Genomic DNA, 19,637 nt, shown 5'->3' with positions numbered 1-19,637 from the left:
GACATGTCACATGATCGAACCAACAGATTTCCTCATATATATTCACGTGTGTGTGTGTGTGTGTCAGTGCTGCAGATCACTGGCCATTGTCCGGAGCCTCGTTAGAAAACCATGCATTAACTGCTGTGCAGGGCTCAGATTAGATCTGGTCTGATCTGGATTTTGCATGTTCTTGAATGAAAACATTCATAATAATAACAATAATAATAATAATCCATGTCGTTCAGAGCAACGATTCCCAAAGACAAAGGTTGTTGTTGTTTTTTAACCCCAGCCTTTCAGATAAAATGTTAATGTTTTAAATAACAGGCATGAAATGAAGTTGTAATTAATAGACTATATGCTGGGATGGATTATGAGCACGTTAGGCCCATTCAGAAATCCATCCTTGGAGATATGGCTGTAAATTAGTCATTGTTATGACTAATATTGTGATTTGTGTCACTAAATTTTGGCGTTTTAAAAAGTGTCTCCTCATATAGAGAGTTTGGGAAAGAGATTATGAGGTGAATCTGTGTCTGCTTCCTCCTCCTCCTCCTCCTCCTGACTAAATCAGCTCCTGTCAGTCAGAGGATTAAAAGCTCTGTGTTTCCTCTCGTGTCTCTCAGAGGAGCAGCAGTGTGTGAGGAGGACTATCATGGGTCTCCTGAACGTCCTCTCCTCCATCAGAGACCGAGCAGAGAAGTTCCTCAACGAGAAGAACGTGGTGACTGATTTTCTGGGGAAGCTGGAGGAGAAGACGGGGATAAAGAAGAAGATCATCGCAGTCGGTACGTGAGCCCAGCTCCTCCTCCTGGTTGTTGTTGTTGGGTCCAGGATTGGCTCGTTGTTCTGTGTCAGGTTTGTGTTTGATGTTGAGGACGTTAGTAGAAGACTGTCTCACTGTGTCGTGTCAGTGACCGAGGACTGAAGAGGATTTATTTAATCCAAACATCACCTGCACACTTACAGCAGATATGAATGTGCTTTTTTCTGGGTCACCATATGGGCTATGGTTTATATAAAAACATAGGTATCAAACCTGTGGCACGGGCCACATACAACTTCATGTGGTCCGTCATTTGATATATATATTTTTTTACTTGCAGCCTAGAAGTTCACTGGCCCCCAGGTCATTTTGAGTTTGCGGCCCCTGGTTTAGAGAGTTTTTAAAGATGGATGACTGAGGAGCTTCACAGACATACCTTCTGGAATCCACAGAGTTTTAACAATACATTTGCAGCTTAATGAACAGGAAACTGACGTTTTGTAAACCGCTCACTCTCCCGCACCAAAGTCCACAGAGAAAAGCAGTGATTTTTACGTCACCGCACACAGGAGCTGTGGATCCTCTGCTGCCGCCATCACTAAGTTCTAATGTGTTATTTTGTGACTTCTGTGTTTGAAATTCTTTGTTCAGATTTATCTCAGTGACACAAACTCACCACACGAGGCAACAGAAGACCAGCAGCTCTTGTGGGCGGGAGCAGTGTAAGACTTCTGCTTCCTGTAGGAAAACGCCGTCTAATATTAAGATAAAGGTGCTGATTTTATTCTGTGAGTCTTTTTTAAAGTGGCTAACGCACAAATCTGTGAAATAAGAGGATAAAATGTTGTATAATAAATGTGGACAAACCTCTTCATACTGGTGTGGAGTTGTTACTGGTGCAGGGAACAGCAGTCTATTCATGCACTCATACAGTGCATCACACACACACACAGAGGCAGGACATGATGTCAGTGTAGTGCCTGGTGCACAGTGTCCCTCAGTGTGTGCAGTAAAGTTAAAGCAGATTATCCTCAGAGTCTGTGACAGCAGAGCAGAGCGGCCTCCATGTGTGAACAGCAACATAAGCTGATCAGAGGTAGGACCTTTTTTTTCGTGACTTCCTGTTCAGCTATCAGGTGAATGTCAGTCACTTCCTGTTTCATCCTGAAACTCTTTAGTGTCTGTCTCTAGCATGTCCTCTCTGTCTCCTCCAGGTGCCGTCTCACTGACTGGACTCTACCTGGTGTATGGATATGGTGCCTCCCTCCTCTGCAACCTGATTGGTTTTGTGTATCCGGCTTATTATTCGTGAGTCTCCTTTGTTTAGTTTTTAGTTGATGTCCAGTTAGTGTCCAGTATTATTTGACTCAGGAGAGACTGGTTTAAACCCAGGATTAAACTAACTCAGTGTCAGTGACCTGCTGCGTTCCATTTGTAGTCGGAACTCGGAATTTCTGAGGTTCCTGTGTAAGGAACGCCCATAAACTGAGTAACATCATGTGACCTGAGATAAAACACTGCTACTCAGTTTCACAGTACACAGTCACAGTCGTACACGTAGCACTGTAATTGTTGTACGTAGACATGTTGCTACATTGTTTGTGTGCATAAATGACCTCAGAAAGTGTTATCTACCTGTGTCGCTAACAATGGCTCGCCCGACTACTCAACCAGAACGCTGTGAACTTTGGTCACTCCCAGTTCAGATGTAAATAGAACACAGCAGGATCAACCACTGCCTGCACGTCCTCACCAGAGGCTAACATGCGTTGAAATCACTGCTGGATTGTTTCAGTTGCATTGATCTGTTCAAAATCCAGAAAAAGACTCATTAATGTTGAGTTTTCTGCATCAGTTCATGGCACAGGTCATCACGCGTGTTTTTATCCTCGCGTAGCTTTGGTCACACTTCTTCAATCTTTGTCTTTGTTTTCCATGACAGAATCAAAGCCATCGAAAGCCCGTGCAAAGAGGACGACACAAAATGGCTGACCTACTGGGTGGTGTACGGCGTGTTCAGCCTGGGCGAGTTCTTCTCCGATATCTTCCTCTACTGGTTTCCATTTTACTACGCCTTTAAGGTGACATCACACTTCACACAGCCAAGTTTAAGTTATTTATTATTTCAATTATTATTACTGGTTGGAAAAGACACTACAAAATATCTGCTGACAGAGAGAAAGGCGAGGTACACGCTGGACAGGTCGACTGTCCATCATAGGGACTCTGTTAAAATGACTGCATTAATCAAAGATGTGTCTCGCCCGTCCCTCGTCTGTGGTCCCAGTGTCTCTTCCTGTTGTGGTGCATGGCCCCGATGTCGTGGAACGGCTCGCAGATCATCTACGACAAAGTGGTCCGCCCCATCTTCCTACGCCACGAGGCCACGGTGGACAACATGGTGAACGACCTGAGCGGGAAAGCCATGAGCGCCGCTGAGAACCTGACCAGAGAAGGTACAGACCACTGAGGTGTCATCATTGACATTTGTCCAACATTAGCGTGAAAAACTGCTTCACCTTGTTTGCAGTTCTGTGCACACTGGTGAAGAATAAATCTCTGGTGACTCCAGTGCCGCCCGTCACTCAGTCTGACACTAAAAGTTTACCGAGCTCGTCAACACAAACTTCAGCGGCTAAAAAAGCTCCGACACAATCAAGCGAGGATCGACAGGTACGTGTCTGCTTCCTCCTCCTGGATAACTCGTCCACTTTAAAAGCTTAAAACTTTGAGTGTTGTTCCCCAGGTGGCGCTGTTGGCCCCTTTGTCTGTTTTAACTCTGTGTCGTCTTTTCATGTCCTGATGGGACAAACTAACCTTGCTGTGTTCTGACCTGTTCCAGCCTTTCCTGGGTTAGACAGAGCAGGGTAAGTTTCTGTAAGCTTTGGTGTTAGACTGTGGTCCGAGGACAATGAGCTGGAACTTAAGCTGAACTTTCAGCAGCAGGTGGCGCTCACACTTTCCTCATGGTGTGTTCCATTTGTAGTTGCAAGTCAGAATTTCCAACTAGGAAACTTGGAGCGTTCCTTTCTTTCCTACCTTTCCTTTTCCTTCCTTCCTTGTCTTTCCTTTTTCTTCTTTCCTTTCCTTTCCTTGCCTTTTCCTTCCTTCTTTTCCTTACCTTTCCTTTCTTTCCTTGTCCCTCTTTCCTTTCCTTGATTTCTTTCCTTTTCTTTACTTTTCCTTCTTTAGTTTCCTTTCCATTTTCCTCCTTTCCTTTCCCTTCCTTTAGCATAGCTCTCTCTCTCTCTCTCTCTCTCTCTCTCTCTCTCTCTCTCTCTCTCACACACACACACACACACGCAGCTTGCAGCCATGAAGTTAGATTACTGCCATCTTGTGGAATTATAAAGCTCCTACACTATCTGTCCCAGACTGTCAACTCTATCTGGGCTCCATTCTTGCCTCCTTGCCTCCTTGTCTTTTTGCCTTTGAATCTGTGTTTGAACGCAGCAAACACAGGCGACAGTGAAACAGTATAAATTAAAACAAGCTCACTAAGTTTGCAGCTTCTTAAATGTGAATGTTTTTCTGGTTTCTTCGCTCCATAGAACAAAAATAAATAATTCAAACTGAGTCAGAGACGTAGAAGAGTTTTATTAAGTTCAGTCAGGGTGGCTCTGATATTTTTATTTCTACTACCACCATGTCTGTACTTTTATCCACGTTTTTATGTCTTTTAATCTATTTGAGTTGTTTCAGATTTATCTTTCCAAGCTTTTATGCACAGGTCCACTGTGGTTGTTTTAAAGCGCTTTACAAATAAAATTGGATTAGATTGGATTGAACAATAATAATAGCCTCGAAACTCGATCTGGAGAACCTGCAGAACGAGGACAGGAAATCAGACAAATCTTTTTTTTATTTTCAGTCCTTCAGGTAGCAGAGGAGGGGGAGGAGTAGGAGGAGGAAGAGGAGGAGGAGACTCTTGGAATCATCATCCCTCCTGATGGATCCCAACCAGGAAAAACCTCCTGTCAAATACTTTTTTAAATTTCATATCAGTTCAGATTTATGGACGTGTTCTTTTAGGACTTTTTAGATTAAACACTTCAGAATCAGCTTCTACTGTAGCTAACTTCACAACGTCACTGGCTCATGTTTGGCAGGCTGCAGATTCTCCACCAGGGGGCGTGTTTCATGCTTATCACTTAGCAATACTGTGAATATGATGAGGTTCTATTGTATGGCTGCTTTGTATTTATTTATTTATTTATTCTCTTTATTTGTCTGTGTGTTTATTTGGATGTGCATTATTGTTTCATCATATACTGTAAGTTACTGTTGTTTACAAACACATTTTTTTCTGTTGTTTTGTTAATTGCAGTTATGAGGTTATTATGAATAAAAAAATCACAGTGAGCTAACACGCTCAGATTTATGTGATATTACATTTATCATGTTTTATCATCTCAGTTTTTCCTTTTCCATGGTGAAACATTGGTGACACAGGTAGTGAGTGCACAAAGCAGAGAAAGAATCACAGAGATAGCGAGTTTTTTTTGCACATGACATAAAGCCTTTGAATCCTTTGAACCCTTACAAATGAAGTGGTGGGCCACATGTGGCCCATGAGCCGTGAGTTTGAGACCTCTATCTTAGATGGTGGTGCTAAAAGCGTCCAATTTTAATTTAGTGTTCTTTAAAAATTCAAAACCACCCCAAAAAGTCTTTCTAAACAGTTTACTAATGTTCTAATCTGATTCAGTGGATGATTCACAAATTACAAAAATTCACTCCATATTTGTTGTTGGTAAAGGAAAAGACGTTTTGGTAAAATAATTATTACATTATATATACAATCCTGTTTAGTGTGTTGAGGCTAACTGGCAGGCCAATTAAAATTGAGTAGGGGACTGCATATGGCCCACGAGCCACAAGTTTGAAACCGCTGTCGTAGGTGGTGGTGATATGAGGGTACGATTTTATTTTGAAACCGCAGAAAATTATCTTTTGAATTGTCTTTCGTCTTTTTGAATCTCCCTATTTGTTGGTAAAATAATTATTACATTATATTATATAACTAGCAGGCCGCATAAAATTGAGTAGGGTGCCACATGTTGCCCACAAATCTCAAGTTTGAGACCTCTGTTTTATGTGGTGGCGGTTTGAGGGTAGGATTTTATTTTGGAACTGCAGAAAATCTGTATAAATCCGTCAGTTTAAAGCGAAACAACCTATTGACGCTTTTTAAAATTTAAAATAAAAACCTGAATATTCTTTCTAAACGGTTTGCTAATCTGATTAATCGGAAACTTCACAACATACGATATAATCTGTGAATAATTCAATTACATTTCGGGTTCCGGTGGCGATGCTTCACGGGTAGGCTTTTATTTTGAAACCGGACGTACTTTGTTTCTTTATTTGCGGCTCTGACGGTGCTGCTGTTCTTTGACAGGGAGCGACTCACAGAACCTGCTCACTATCTTTCAGCTATGGGACCCACGGGTGAGACACACACTGCTGTTTTTTAGCATCACAAACTGACTTTAGAGTGAAATAATGTCCGTGAGCGGGAAACTCTCTCTCTCTCTTTTCTCATAACTGATAGCTTCACACATGACTCCGTGCTAATGTTAGCTTAGCTGCGGTGGTTCCAGCTACACCTGAGCCGGTAATTCAAACTCAACAAGAGTAGAACGGTATTATCAGCTCAGCGTGAATGAACCGGGCGTTAAAACACTGACTTCATCTTGATTAAATGCTCGTTTTTTCCTCCTCGTTGTGTCATGTTGGCACCGCTGTTGTAGCACGTTAGCTGTTTCTGCTTATTCATTCAGCTAACCAGCTGCTACTGGTGCAATGTGTTGATTCTTCACGAGGACACACTACCATTCATTCTGTCACAGCGTTAACGCTCACTGCCCTAATGTATGGAAGGAAAACTGCGTCAGAATTTACTTTAAAAAGTCAGACAATTTCAAGTCAAACTTCCCGTGTTGACGCTTTAAGGATTCAAAACAAATCTAAATTGTCTTTCTAAACTGTTTACTAATGTTCTTATCTGATTATGAAGTCTCAATATTGGCAATGACAAAAATTAACATTTGTTTATGGTAAAAGAAAACATTCATAATTATTCATGTATTTTATTTATAATATTTAAGTTTTTTTACTCTGTTTGAATAACTTAAACAAGCTCTCTGATTTTTCAAATATGAATATTTTATGGTTTCTTCATTATTTTCTTTATTTTTTTAATGAATAATTTTAGTTTGTCTTGACGAAAATCTGTTCTGTTACACAGCGTGAATGAGAGGTGTCAACACTTTTATACCGCCAAAAGAAAATATTTAAATGTTATGTGCATTATATTTATAATATTATATAGTTTGTTTAGTGTGCACGTATTTGATTTGGGAATTTTTAATATTGTATTGTGTCAAAATTCATCTAATAATATCCTGTTCCAACCCTAACCAATTGAGAAAAAGTTCTGACAAGGGTGAGGTGCTATTTCAACTATTTTGAGAATCGATTAAATGAGTAAAACAAGCTCTCTGTTTTTCACTTTACATTTTAAACATTATGGAAGAAGTAAAGTCTCTTTCCTATTATTGTTGGTATATTTATATTATACCCCAACATGTATTTGATAAATATTGAATTTTTGTCTTTTGGCGTTAGAGAAAATTACATTTTCATAATTATTGTTAACGTTTTATTGCCTCGCCAAAGGTTTTTAAGATAAAAATTAAGTATCACAAAATTTAAGTGTCTGATCATCATGTCCTGTATCGTCCTCACCTGTCCCGTCATCTCATTGTCTCAGGTGAGGTGGTGATTGACACCCCGGTGCCGGTCTGTTCTAAGAACCGGCTGCGCTGGGACCTGAGCCCTGAGCAAATCCAGCAGCTTTCTGATGAGCTCATCGCCAACACCAAGAAGGTGTACGACGGTGTCGGGGCACTGGACATCGATGGCGTGACCTTCGAGAACACGCTGAAGGCCCTCGCTGATGTGGAGGTCGAATACACCGGTCAGTGTCAACTCTCGGTTTTTCTTGTTTTTTTACAGACTGAACCATGTTGAACAATGTCTTTAGGTCTCATCATTTTTATGGCCGTAAGATAAAAATATATTTTTCTCAAAATTAAGGGGAAAACATTTTAACAGGAGAAAAATTAGCTTCTGGAGGATTTGTAATCAGTCACGCTGTTTTCTATGACTTCATAGTAAATCCTCAACATGGGCAGGGTCCTCATACCACAACTGCGTGAAACTGTTGTGATGTGGTTTTCTACGCGACACAAAAAACACGACACTACGTTTTGTTTTGGGTGTAACTGAATCATTAGAATCAGTTGATTAAAAAGATTTGTTCACAGAATGGCTCAGTACTGCAGACTCCGTCTCACGCAGTCACTGAACTGAAATACCACTGAACGTGGTCGTTATTGGGTTCAAGATCGCCGGCTTTCAGCAGTGCTGTCTCTAAATCCACCAGACTCCTCTGTTAAATATTGACATTTTAGACATTTCCTTTGCTAAATGTTGGAGATGAACACATGTTTTCAGGATTTTTAAGTCTTTTTAACTTTGATCTACAGTTGAACGTTGTTGGCTTTGATTCTTGTGTTGGACACCGTGCTCATGACTCTTCAGTGATGACACTCTCTGACCAATCAGTGTCCGGCAATCTGATGGCGTTCATCATTTCGTTGTTCAATCATTTTAGTATCGGCTCAGCTGAACCTCGTCGGAGCAGAAACTAAAAAAGCACCAGGTACCAGGTTCTATCACTGATGGGGAAAAACAAGTAGAGTTGAGTAGAGTTGTGCTAGAGCTGTGTCATGAAAGAGCGCCATTACACTTTCACTAGTCTCTTTTAAATAAATACGATTGTATTCCATGTTCTTTTACAAAAAGCCGCTGACCTAATGGCTCTGTAAATAAAATGCTGATAAGCCTCGGAACTTTTCAGATATGTAGGGACGGAGTTAATAATTGAACCTTTTACATCAGAAGTTGGAGCTGGTAGTGCTGCCGCACCTCCGACAAGTTGACAGGTTGGAGGGGAAAAAAAATTGCATGCAAACATAACCCGGGCTACCCATTGTTAGCTAAATGAGCTGATTACCAGGCTCCACACATGTCAATGCATAAAAACTGAGCAAGACTGTTTGAACGACTGAAACAAAAATGACGAGAGTGCAAGTTTTACGAGTTGAAGAGTTCCAACAGGAACTCGCAATTAGTCAGTAAAGAAGGTTCTTTAGTTGTCTTTTGGCGTGTTTCCACCGACTCGACTCACCACGGCACATGCAGCTGTGCAGTGATGACTCGGCCCACGTCGGGTAGGTACTATTTTGTAGTGGAAAACCAACCTGAGACGAGCTGGTACCATAGGCGGAAAAGGGGGCTTTTGATCAGTGATACTGAGGATCCCCCATCAAAATGGTTATCTGGTTAACCCACTAACTAGCCTCTTTCACACCATAACTTGTGAACCAAACTCAACAGGGAATGAACAATTTTAAGGCCCTGATGAAATGAAATAAAATGTGGTTAAATAAGTAACACTGGCTGGTTTTCATCACTGCCAAAAAATTAAATTTATAATAAAAATGAAATTAGCATGTTCACCACTTTGTGATTGCTGATTAATCTTTTCCACTGATCAAAACTCATTGAAGTTTCTTAACCAGTAAAAGCTGGGCAAAGCTCTTTGTGACAGATCCTCGTGTTGTGTGTTCAAGGACATTCTGATAGCTGAGATTTGATTATCTGCCAGTGAGAACGTACTGGGAAATGAAATTCGGAACATTGACGGTATTTAAACAAGCAAATATTTGTTGCTAGGCAACAGACGTGCACCTTGTACTTGACAATACATTTTATTTTTCAGAGAGTAAAACTACAGGAAGACTTTGATCACGATATATGAAATAAATCCAACTGTAAGTGTTTTATAGCAGCTGGAACAAAAAGACAGGCTTGTTTTTACTGATCCTCCTGATTCCTCTTGTGCTGTCAGTACAGTCGACACAGATGACAGGTCTGATTATGACGAGGTCAAACAGAACAGATTTATCCGCTGTGCATTGTGAGTCCTGCATGCAGTGAAACGCTGAATCAGCAGAATGTGTGTGTGTGTGTGTGAATGTAAAGAGTTAGTCGGCAGTTTATAGAGAAAACAGCTGAACCAGCCGCTGCTAGGACAATGGACTGCAGGACAAACTGAGGCTGCTGAAAACACGAGAACGCGCAATTTTTATTTACTGCTGCAGTTTTCTGTGTTTTTCATGTAACATTTGACAAGTGTTTGTTGTTTTCTGCTCACAAAGTACTTTAAAACCTCAACGGTCTGCTTATTTTAACTTTAACTAAAAGTCCTTTGACTTTTAGCGTGATATTTATTGAGATTTTAGTGGGATATTTCACTGTAGTATTTAGGGATTGACTGATGATTGAGCGCCGATATGAGGTGTAAATGATCAGTATCGGTGCGACCAGAAATAATCAGTAAGTTTTGTACTTGGTTCATAAGAGAGCAGTTCTAGATTTGGTGCACAGTTTACGTATCATTGTCATGTTTTATGGTGAGTTTGTGAAACTCAAAGCTTTGTCAGAGATTTTCTTTATTACTTTCAATGCAAATCATATTCAAATATCAGTTATCGGCCTCATTAACCCGTAATAATCAATATCGGCCCTCGAAGACAATATCGACCCTTAGTAGTATTGTCTTGGCCATATTACCCAAACCTACATTTCATCCAGAAACTAGGGCTAAACATTTTGGATAAAAAATATCCAAAGCTTCAGTTTGATATTTACTTTTAGAGATTTAAAACTAGATGGAGTAATTACACATGAGATACTGTCAAAATATGACCTACTACTATACTGCAATCTAAGGATGAGAAATGAAACCTGTTTCTAACATGTAGTGCATACATGAATTATGCAACATGAATTGCATAATCAACAGAATAATCAAAGATCAGTTTCCAAATGTGTTTTAAATTGTGATTTTGATTTGATTAGGATGAGTTGCTCAGCTACAGGTGAAGTTGTAGTTTCTGAAGTTGGATTTAGACGTCGCACATCTCAAACAGAATGATGGTGATGTTGCTGTGGTGTCTTTCTAACATCTGTGTCACCTGTAACCCCGTCCCTTCTGTCTCAGTCCAGAGGAACATGCTGGACTTCCCGCAGCACGTGTCTCCGTGTAAGGAGGTCCGAGCAGCGAGTACCGAGGCTGACAAACGCCTGTCAGAGTTTGACGTGGAGATGAGCATGAGGGCGGACGTCTACCTGAGGATCGTCGCTCTGGAGGTGAGCTGGCCGACGTAGGACTGACGTCACGGCATTGTCGACCAATCGGCTGCAAGATTTGATAGATGAATGGAGAATGTTTTCTTCTTTCCACTTGGGAACTGTGGAAGGTTAATCATTTATTCATTCAAGGAGACTTCAGTCTCAGATCATGTCAGCTGAGTCCAGTACAAACCAGAACACAACGGAAGTAGCTCTAATAGGGGTGTCCAACATGTTGGGCAGTGGATTTGAATGGAAATTTGAAAAATTCAAACTCTATAAAGTTGATTGATTGCATTATGATGTAATGTGAACCTACAGAGGAACATCTAAATTTCCTTTTTTGAATGCAGCTCCTCTGTTTACATATGGACTCATTTGACTCGGTGCTCCCAGTTTCTTAGCGTCTTTCACTTGTGTTTTTGTTTCTCTCTGCAGAAGAAGATTGAATCTGATAGCATTTCTGCCGAGGCTAAGCGTTACATGGAGCGACTGATCAAACTGGGGAAGAGGAACGGCCTTCACCTGCCCACGGAGACACAGGAGGTAACTGCTTGCTGCTTCTTTAAACTTCTTTAAGTCCTGCAGCAGCAGCACTAGACAGATCTTGCTTTATATTTATTTTCTTATATGTACGTTTGTTAAGTGCTTTCTTTCCTGTTCCAGTGCAATTGTTATTCAGCCATTTTTGTCCAATGATAAAACTTTCATGAACTTTTCACTTCCTCTTTATTATAATAAATTTTGTCAGTTGATGAAGAAACAAAAGAAAGTTTCTATAAATTACTTCCATCGACTTGGAGAATTGGAACAGAGCTTGGGTAGCTGATGGAATCCTATCCTAACACACTGAAGTGGCGTTGTCATGTCATATTAGATACTGCATCGTTTTGGCATCCAGATTCACAGCTTCCGGCTTTGGCAGTTAATGGGAAACGTAATCCCACTCTTCAGGTATGACGTGACACTGACTCTTGTCCTTGTCCTCTGTGCTGTGACAGGCAATTAAAACCATCAAGAAGAAACTGAGCAACCTCTCCATAGATTTCAACAAGAACCTGAACGAGGACACCACCAGTCTGTCCTTCACCAGAGAAGAGCTGGGTGAGTGAGCTGCTCTGTGGAGGACTTCACTCCGTCTCACTCCTGCGCGTTCCCACGTGTGTATTAAGAGCTGTTGTTTTCAGGCGGCCTCCCCGAGGACTTCCTCAGCTCTCTGGAGGTTGACGGCGACAAGCTGAAGGTCACTCTGAAGTATCCTCACTACTTCCCCACCATGAAGAAGTGCTTTGTCCCAGAGACTCGCAAGAAGCTGGAGGAGGCCTTCAACTCCCGCTGCAAAGAGGTGAGTCCACACTGCACCGCTGTTCAATTATGACACATTTTTTTTTACCCAAAAATAGTAGTCTACAGGTGACTCAAAGTCACTGTTGGGAAGTGTGTGATAGATGACTATTCATGTTCAGTTGATTATGCTGCTGTTTAATCTGTATTTTAACACGTCACAGTGCAGAAACACACCTCTCTGTCTTTGTCCTCATGTCCCGTGTGTTTCTGTGGTGGTTGTTTTAGGAGAACTCGGTCATCCTGAAGGAGCTGGTGGAGCTGCGGTCTCAGAAAAGTTCTCTGCTGGGCTTCAGCACACATGCCGACTTTGTCCTGGAGATGAACATGGCCAAGTCTGGGAAGAAGGTGGCCGGCTTCCTGGGTGAGTCCTGCAGAATGCACTCACTGATGTGATGCTGGTATGTTGTTGAGATGTGGAATATAGATCATCTGTCGTGTATAAAACAAGTGTTTCTAGTTGTGCTAATTTGGTGAGAGGATCTTCGGGAAAAACATTGTCATTTCTGAACTAACATCCCTTCATATATCCAGCTGCTCTTGTTAACTCATCATTACACTTGGCTTCATGACTCTTGGTAATTTAATCAGCTGCTTTGTCAAAGGTTTGGAAACATTTGGGAAATGATTTCACCTCTGCAAGAGATCAGGTTTTTCTGAGGCATATCTGCTAGACGATGACTCCTGTGTCCCTCTCTCTCTCTCTCTCAGAGGAGTTGTCTCGTAAGCTGAAGCCTCTCGGGGATGAAGAGCGAGCAGTCATCCTCAAGATGAAGGAGACAGAGTGTCAGAAAAGAAGCCTGCCTTTCAACGGAGAGCTGCACGCCTGGGACACGCGTTACTACATGACCCAGGTGAGAGATGTTCACCTGGAACACTTTTTTCTCTATTTCCTCCTCCTCTTTCTTCCTCACTAATCTCTTTCCTATATTTCTCCTCTAATCTAATCCTAGTCTTTCTCTCTCCTCCTAAGTAATCTATTCCTTCTTTCCCTCTCTCCCCCCTCACTAATCGATTCCCTTTTCCCCTTGTCCTTCTCCACATCAACAATCTATTCCTGCTTTTTATCTGTTCTAGCTCTGCCTTTTTCCTTCTCCTCACTAATCGATTCCCTCTTTCTTCTCTTCTGTTCTTCTCTCTTTTTTAATATTCTATTCCTTTGTCTTCTGTACTTTCTTCACTTTATCGTTTCATTCTCCTCTCCTTATCTTTTTCCATCCTTCTGTATTATTCTTACACTTTCATACTCTGCATTTCCTCTCCTCAACTTCCTCCTTGTTCTCTCCCCTCTTTCTACTTTCTCCTCTTATCCCTCTCTTTCTAAACTCCTCGTTTTCCTCTCTCTCTCTTCTCTCCTGTTCTTGTTGATTTATTTTCTCCTCTAATCCGCCCTCCCTCCCTCCAGGTGGAGGAGACTCAGTACGCAGTGGATCAGAACCTGCTGAAGGAGTACTTCCCAATGGAGGTGGTGACTCGGGGACTGCTGGACATCTACCAGGAGCTGCTGGGTCTGTCCTTCGAGCTGGTGGACGGAGCCTCGGTCTGGCATCCTGACGTCACTCTGTACTGTGTGAAGGACCGCAGCAGTGGACAGGTGGTGGGTCAGTTCTACCTGGACCTTTTCCCCAGGTCAGTGTCTTTAATACTAAACCAGTTATTTTTTGTTTGAAATTTGATATTATTTAAATTTCACCAGTACCCTGTATGATCCAGCAGAGGGCACCTTTCCCTTTCCTAACACATCATATCTAAGATAAGACAGACCTGTACAAATCAAGTGACTTGGGCTAAAGCAGCCGCAGCAGCTTAGTGATGCAGGTCTACGTGGGAGGGAGGGAGACTCCTCTGTCTGCAGATATCAACCTATCCACGGGTGATATTTGAATTAAAAACAGAGCTGCACTCGATCCTGATCAGGTTGACAGACTTGTATTTCTCGAAGTTGGTGTTTGTTTAAGTTAAAATAGGTTTGATTGTTAAGAGTGAAACTCCTTCCAAGAAATATAATATGTGCCCTTGCATGACATTTCTAATTAATTGTCAATCATTTCGGTTCGTAGCATTTTAGCTTCTTAAATGTTAATATGTTCTTTGTTTCTTTGCTCTATATAAACAAAGAAATCATTAAAAGTTAATCATTTTGGTTTGTGGACCAAACAAGACATTTGAGAACATCATCATTTCCAGAGTTTGACAAACACTGATCAACGTTTTCTGACATTTTATGGACCAAAGGATTACTCGATTAATTGTGGAAATAATCGTTAGTTGCAGCTCAATCTACTACTAATTATTGTTTTTTTAGCGAATAAATTCATCTACGTTCATGAGTCTTTCTTGTCAGTGTCCAAGAACACAGTGACTTTGAATTCCTGTCACTCAAACTGCCTGCAAGCCATGTGTAGTGAAATGTTTAGTCAAGGGAGTGTAAATGTGTTATATGTTGGAGATTGCATCTGTGTTGTTGCCACATGTTGGACATGTTTGAGTTTTTTGTTTCTCCTACAAGGTTGGAGAGATGGACTCAGGGAATTCTTGATGTCCTCGAGTGTCTAAGAATACTGTAGAAAAAAACCATGTGTTTGTGCGTGCGTGTCATCGGTCATGTGCAGGGAGGGGAAGTACGGTCACGCCGCCTGCTTCGGCCTCCAGCCCGGCTGCCTGCTGTCCGACAAGACCCGCCAAATGCCGGTGGCAGCCATGGTGGCCAACTTCAGCAAGCCGACGGCCGATGCTCCATCTCTGCTGCAGCATGACGAGGTGGAGACGTACTTCCACGAGTTTGGCCACGTCATGCACCAGCTCTGCGCTGAGGTCAGTGGATGAAGCATTTAATCGTAGGGAAGCCTTGGATCTGTGCTTGGAAGTCAGTCTTGTTTATTTATCCATGAAAATGACTGAATAAATGTGTTCTGCAGGCGGACTACGCCATGTTCAGTGGGACTCATGTGGAACGGGATTTTGTGGAGGCTCCATCTCAGATGTTGGAGAACTGGGTTTGGGAAAAGGAGCCCCTGCAGAGGATGTCCAAACACTACAAGACCGGCAGTGGCATCCCTGAAGAGCTGCTCGACAAACTCATGAAGTCCCGCCTCGCCAACACTGGTACGTCCCACAGTTGCTGTACACTGACCTAAGGGCCAATGAGCGTCCAGTCTTGTCAGTTCTGGGCCGGTCAAGTGAAAAAGAGTCCAACAGCACATTTAAGATACTAAACTAATAACATGTGGAGGAAAAACAGTGATCTGTGTGATGTTTCCTGCAGGTCTGTTTAACCTCAGGCAGATTGTTTTGGCTAAAGTGGATCAGGCTCTTCACACCAGGAATGGACTGGACCCTGCAGAGGAGTACGGCCGCCTTTCTCAGGACATCCTGGGAATCCCTGCTTCACCAGGTCATCTCACCTTTTACCTTATTATATTATTATTATTATTATTATTATTATTATTTATTTTGTTTAGGGTGACATTTAAGAGGGTTTTATTTTTAAATGGTTTAGATTTGTTTTAGTCATTTCGACCTGTGTCGCTTACAAACCAGGAGGACATGAATTTAGTGTATTAAGTACTCACCAAAATACACATGTTTTTAAGTTTCAGTCAGTTGTAATGGGTATTTTAATTTTTTGATTTTTCATTATTTATTATTTGGCAGTATTTTCTTAGATTTAGGGTGTTTTTTGGATATAGTGATTTAGATAAGAAAACCACAACATTTCTGTAATATACATATTATATACAAGCATTTTAGATTCACACTGTGAGAATACTTGACCTTAAACCTTAATAAATGCAGGGATGTTTTTGCCAGTGTTTGTTTGTTTGTGAACAAAATATGTTGAAGTTGGCAACATTTTCTGGGGATGTTCTAAAGTAATGATCAGTTTGGCAGTGATGTAGTTATGACTTGAGAATATTGACACTCTGGGAAAGTGAGCAGCTAAGTTTTCTTTCTCTTGTTTGTGATAGAAATTAAGATTTCTTTTAAACAATTGTATTTGTTAGTTGGCGAGTGAAATTACTGATGGTGAGGTTTAAACAGGGAAACGGCTCCACCTGGTGGCACAATCTGTTACAACATTCAGATCTGCATTTGAGTAGAATCACAATTTTGTTCACATTTGATTTGAAATGATTTAGAAGAATAAAAGAACAAAATGGTATGGTAAACAGTATGGTAAAGGAAAGTGATCATACATTAAATAAAATGAGAAAGTTTTTGGTTAAATTCTCTATAACGTGGGTTATAAATGAGTTTTAACTTATTTTAGTCTTCACTGCAGTTTGACCTTTGACACTTCCTCTGCGTCTTGCAGGAACCAACATGCCCGCGACCTTTGGTCACCTGGCCGGTGGCTACGACGCGCAGTACTACGGTTATCTGTGGAGCGAGGTCTTCTCCATGGACATGTTCTACGCTCGCTTCAAACAGGAGGGAATCATGAATCCTAAGGTCAGATGATGACGTCAGCAACACTTGTATTCTATTTAGTATGATTAAAAGTATGCTTTTAATGATAAGGAGCCACTAAGTTCTAATGTCTTTTCAAACTCCCTGAGCCTGTCAGGAAACCCAAAAACTGAATGAAAACACCTTTTCATTCAGTGATAAAGGTCAAGTAAAGGTCAACGCATGTAAAAGTGTGTCCTCTTTTAAATTAGATCCGTTTTGTATCTGTAGAGACAAATCATCAACACATGTGATGAACTCTTTTTGTTATTAGAAACTCTATAAATGTCCAAAAGTTTATATCTATTTAATACATAGTGCTGTATATAATTGCACTACAGTGCAGAAATGAGACAAACCAGTCATGTTTTTGTATTATTGTGCACATTTTTTGTATTTTTCCTTTTCAATAATTCAATATTCAGTTATGTTTTATCAGATGGAGGAAAAAGAAGATTGGATAAAAAATATCAGTATTAAAGAAGGTTGACATCGGTTGACCTCTAATTGTGATTGGCTGTTTAGCTCCAGCTAATCAGAAGACTAAGAAATGTAAAGAAGTGATGACACAATCAAAAAAAACTGACTTCTTACTGCTGTCAAAAATACCAAATTATTTGAACATGAATGTGAAGATGCTGTGGTATCATGAATTCATCTGAGTGACAAGATAAACAAACACTTTGTTTTCATTAACACGTACAGACTCCTGCCACCTGCTGGTAAAGAAATAAATGCCCTCAAGCACTTGCAGGAACATACATGTGCTGGTTGGTCGTTAACGTGAGTCAGTGCGGTGTTTACGACCAATCTGAGGCAGTGTCACGGTTCATTGTTGACGATGTCTGCTGACCTTAAAATTAGAGATGCACAGAGTGTAAAAATGTCAATAACATTTTGCTGAGTCATGTTGTGGGCATTTCTTCATTGGAGAAGAATATTTGTTGCACAATTGGAGAGACATAGGTCTTTGAAATGGCTTGCTGGTAAATGACCCTAAGATCTCTGTATCGGATAAGAAACCGTTGCATCCCTACTTAAAACACCGTTGGGACAGTGACACATGTTTATGAGAAGTCTCTCCTAATTGGTGCTACAGTTTCTAACAACCCTTTGAATCAGGTAATTACAGAAACATGGTGTCATTCATTGCAGCTGTGTCCACAGTAGTTGATTGAAATGAAACTGGTCTATGGTCTGAGTGCTGACTGACTTCCTTCCAGGTGGGTCTGGACTACAGGAAGTGCATCCTGCGACCTGGCGGCTCAGTGGACGCCGCTGAGATGCTGAGGAAGTTCCTCGGGCGGGAACCTAAGCAGGAAGCGTTCCTTCTGAGCAAAGGACTAACTGTGGAGCTGGAAACTGGAACGCCATGTCCCTGCTGACCAATCACAGCAGCCAGCTCCGCCCCCCCAACACCCGGCAGTGACCACACAGAACAACGGACTGAGGAGGTTTTTTTTAGGAAAAGGAAATTTTAAAATATGACACAACATGGAAACAAATTAACTTGTGAATAAAAATGATTTGCGGTGATTTTTCTTTGTCTGAGTATATGACATTTCACAGACACATGATGTTAAGTCATGCCTGAGTTTGTCCATAGATAAATACAGACGTCACAGACTGATGGGCCTCTGACCGCTTGGTCAATCTCGTCATCAGTGGATTATCAACAGGTCCAGAGGTGTCGGTGTTTATGATGTAACGTCCTCAGAGAGCTGCAGGTCAACAACTCTGCTTTTAAAGAGAAAAAGAAAACAGCCTGAAGGTTAACGTGCACAACAAACACTTAGTTTAGGGATGAAAGGATGTGTTGTTCTGCAACTTTTAGCTTTAATCTCTTGTATCTAATATGATCGCCTCTTGTCTTGTTCGCTCAAAACACGTCATTTTAATGTTATTAACAGCTTGTAACCCTGTTTTATTTTTTAAATATCTGTCAGTGGAGTGCAGTTAATGAGGTTTGTAGGCGTCCGGGTGCAGCAGGTGTTCTCCGGCTCTACAGTAGCTTTGTTATCCTCATTATTATCATTTGTCATTGGTGTCATTGGCTCCCTGAGGGTCAACGGCTCCCACTGGACCTGCACAGTAAACACCACACTCAGGTAAACTGAGTCAGTACAGCGTGTGTGTTTGTGCTTTACAGTGGGAACGATGGCGCTGAAACTGAAACACTGAACATTTACACTTTCATCAGCTCCCACACCCAAATAATGGGGGCAGGGTTAGGTACAGTGTGTTCTGGACCAAATCTGTGTTAAATCATCTGCATGCCAATGAAAAAAGATCCATAAATTTAATCTTAACCAGGTCCGCCACCAGGATGAAGTGACGCACTATTATAAACACCACATTTTGCTTGTCAAGAATCTTTAATATAAGCTTGTAAATCTGCGGTAATGCAGTTTGTAATGCGATGAGTATTCCTTTACTGGTTTAAGCTTTAAGAATTCATATTATATATTCAGAATTCATTTATTATATTTGCACACACACGCACACAGCTGTGATGGTGTAGTTAACGCAGTTAAAAACAGTTGAGATTTCATACAAATTATTGTGTAAGCTTACTGGCAATTAAAAATTTACGCTGTTTTTTTTTCTTAAAACTAGATTATTTTCTGATCAGAAAACTTTCTTGCCAAGATAAATTTTCTTTTTATGCAAAATAAATAAGAACATTTTCCCAGTAACGAGGATTCTTTAACTTTCTTGATGAGAAGATTTTTTGCAGTGTGCGGGGGAACTTGTTTTTAATAAAATGAATAAAACTTGTTGAACTATACTTGATAAACGGCTTAGAATTAACTTAGACTAAAAAGGTTTT

General features: G+C 41.0%; 2 protein-coding genes across 3 annotated transcripts; both read left to right on the top strand.

The window, feature by feature from the left end:
* Positions 1-317: 317 nt before the first annotated feature.
* On the top strand, positions 318-5,145 carry reep6 (receptor accessory protein 6). Its single transcript, XM_044044050.1, has 7 exons — positions 318-770; positions 1,963-2,056; positions 2,691-2,829; positions 3,036-3,204; positions 3,279-3,421; positions 3,591-3,615; positions 4,620-5,145. The coding sequence occupies exons 1-6, from the start codon at positions 638-640 to the stop codon at positions 3,603-3,605; spliced, it is 693 nt and encodes a 230-aa protein (XP_043899985.1). The 5' UTR covers positions 318-637; the 3' UTR covers positions 3,606-3,615; positions 4,620-5,145.
* Positions 5,146-6,111: 966 nt separating this feature from the next.
* Positions 6,112-18,343, top strand: thop1 (thimet oligopeptidase 1). Of its 2 annotated transcripts, XM_044044048.1 has the most exons (14): positions 6,112-6,199; positions 7,524-7,730; positions 10,884-11,032; positions 11,453-11,560; positions 12,016-12,118; positions 12,202-12,359; positions 12,587-12,722; positions 13,070-13,212; positions 13,764-13,987; positions 14,971-15,172; positions 15,277-15,463; positions 15,624-15,752; positions 16,674-16,810; positions 18,031-18,343. In XM_044044048.1, the coding sequence occupies exons 1-14, from the start codon at positions 6,187-6,189 to the stop codon at positions 18,190-18,192; spliced, it is 2,058 nt and encodes a 685-aa protein (XP_043899983.1). In that variant the 5' UTR covers positions 6,112-6,186; the 3' UTR covers positions 18,193-18,343. The 2 variants fall into 2 exon arrangements, with proteins under 2 accessions (XP_043899983.1, XP_043899984.1); XM_044044049.1 differs by lacking the exons at positions 6,112-6,199; positions 7,524-7,730 and adding an exon at positions 10,133-10,216.
* Positions 18,344-19,637: the final 1,294 nt, after the last annotated feature.

The sequence above is a fragment of the Solea senegalensis genome, linkage group LG14, assembly GCF_019176455.1.
Source record: "Solea senegalensis isolate Sse05_10M linkage group LG14, IFAPA_SoseM_1, whole genome shotgun sequence".
Classification (NCBI taxonomy): Eukaryota; Metazoa; Chordata; class Actinopteri; order Pleuronectiformes; family Soleidae; genus Solea; species Solea senegalensis.
This window is presented reverse-complemented; position numbering and strand designations above follow the sequence as displayed.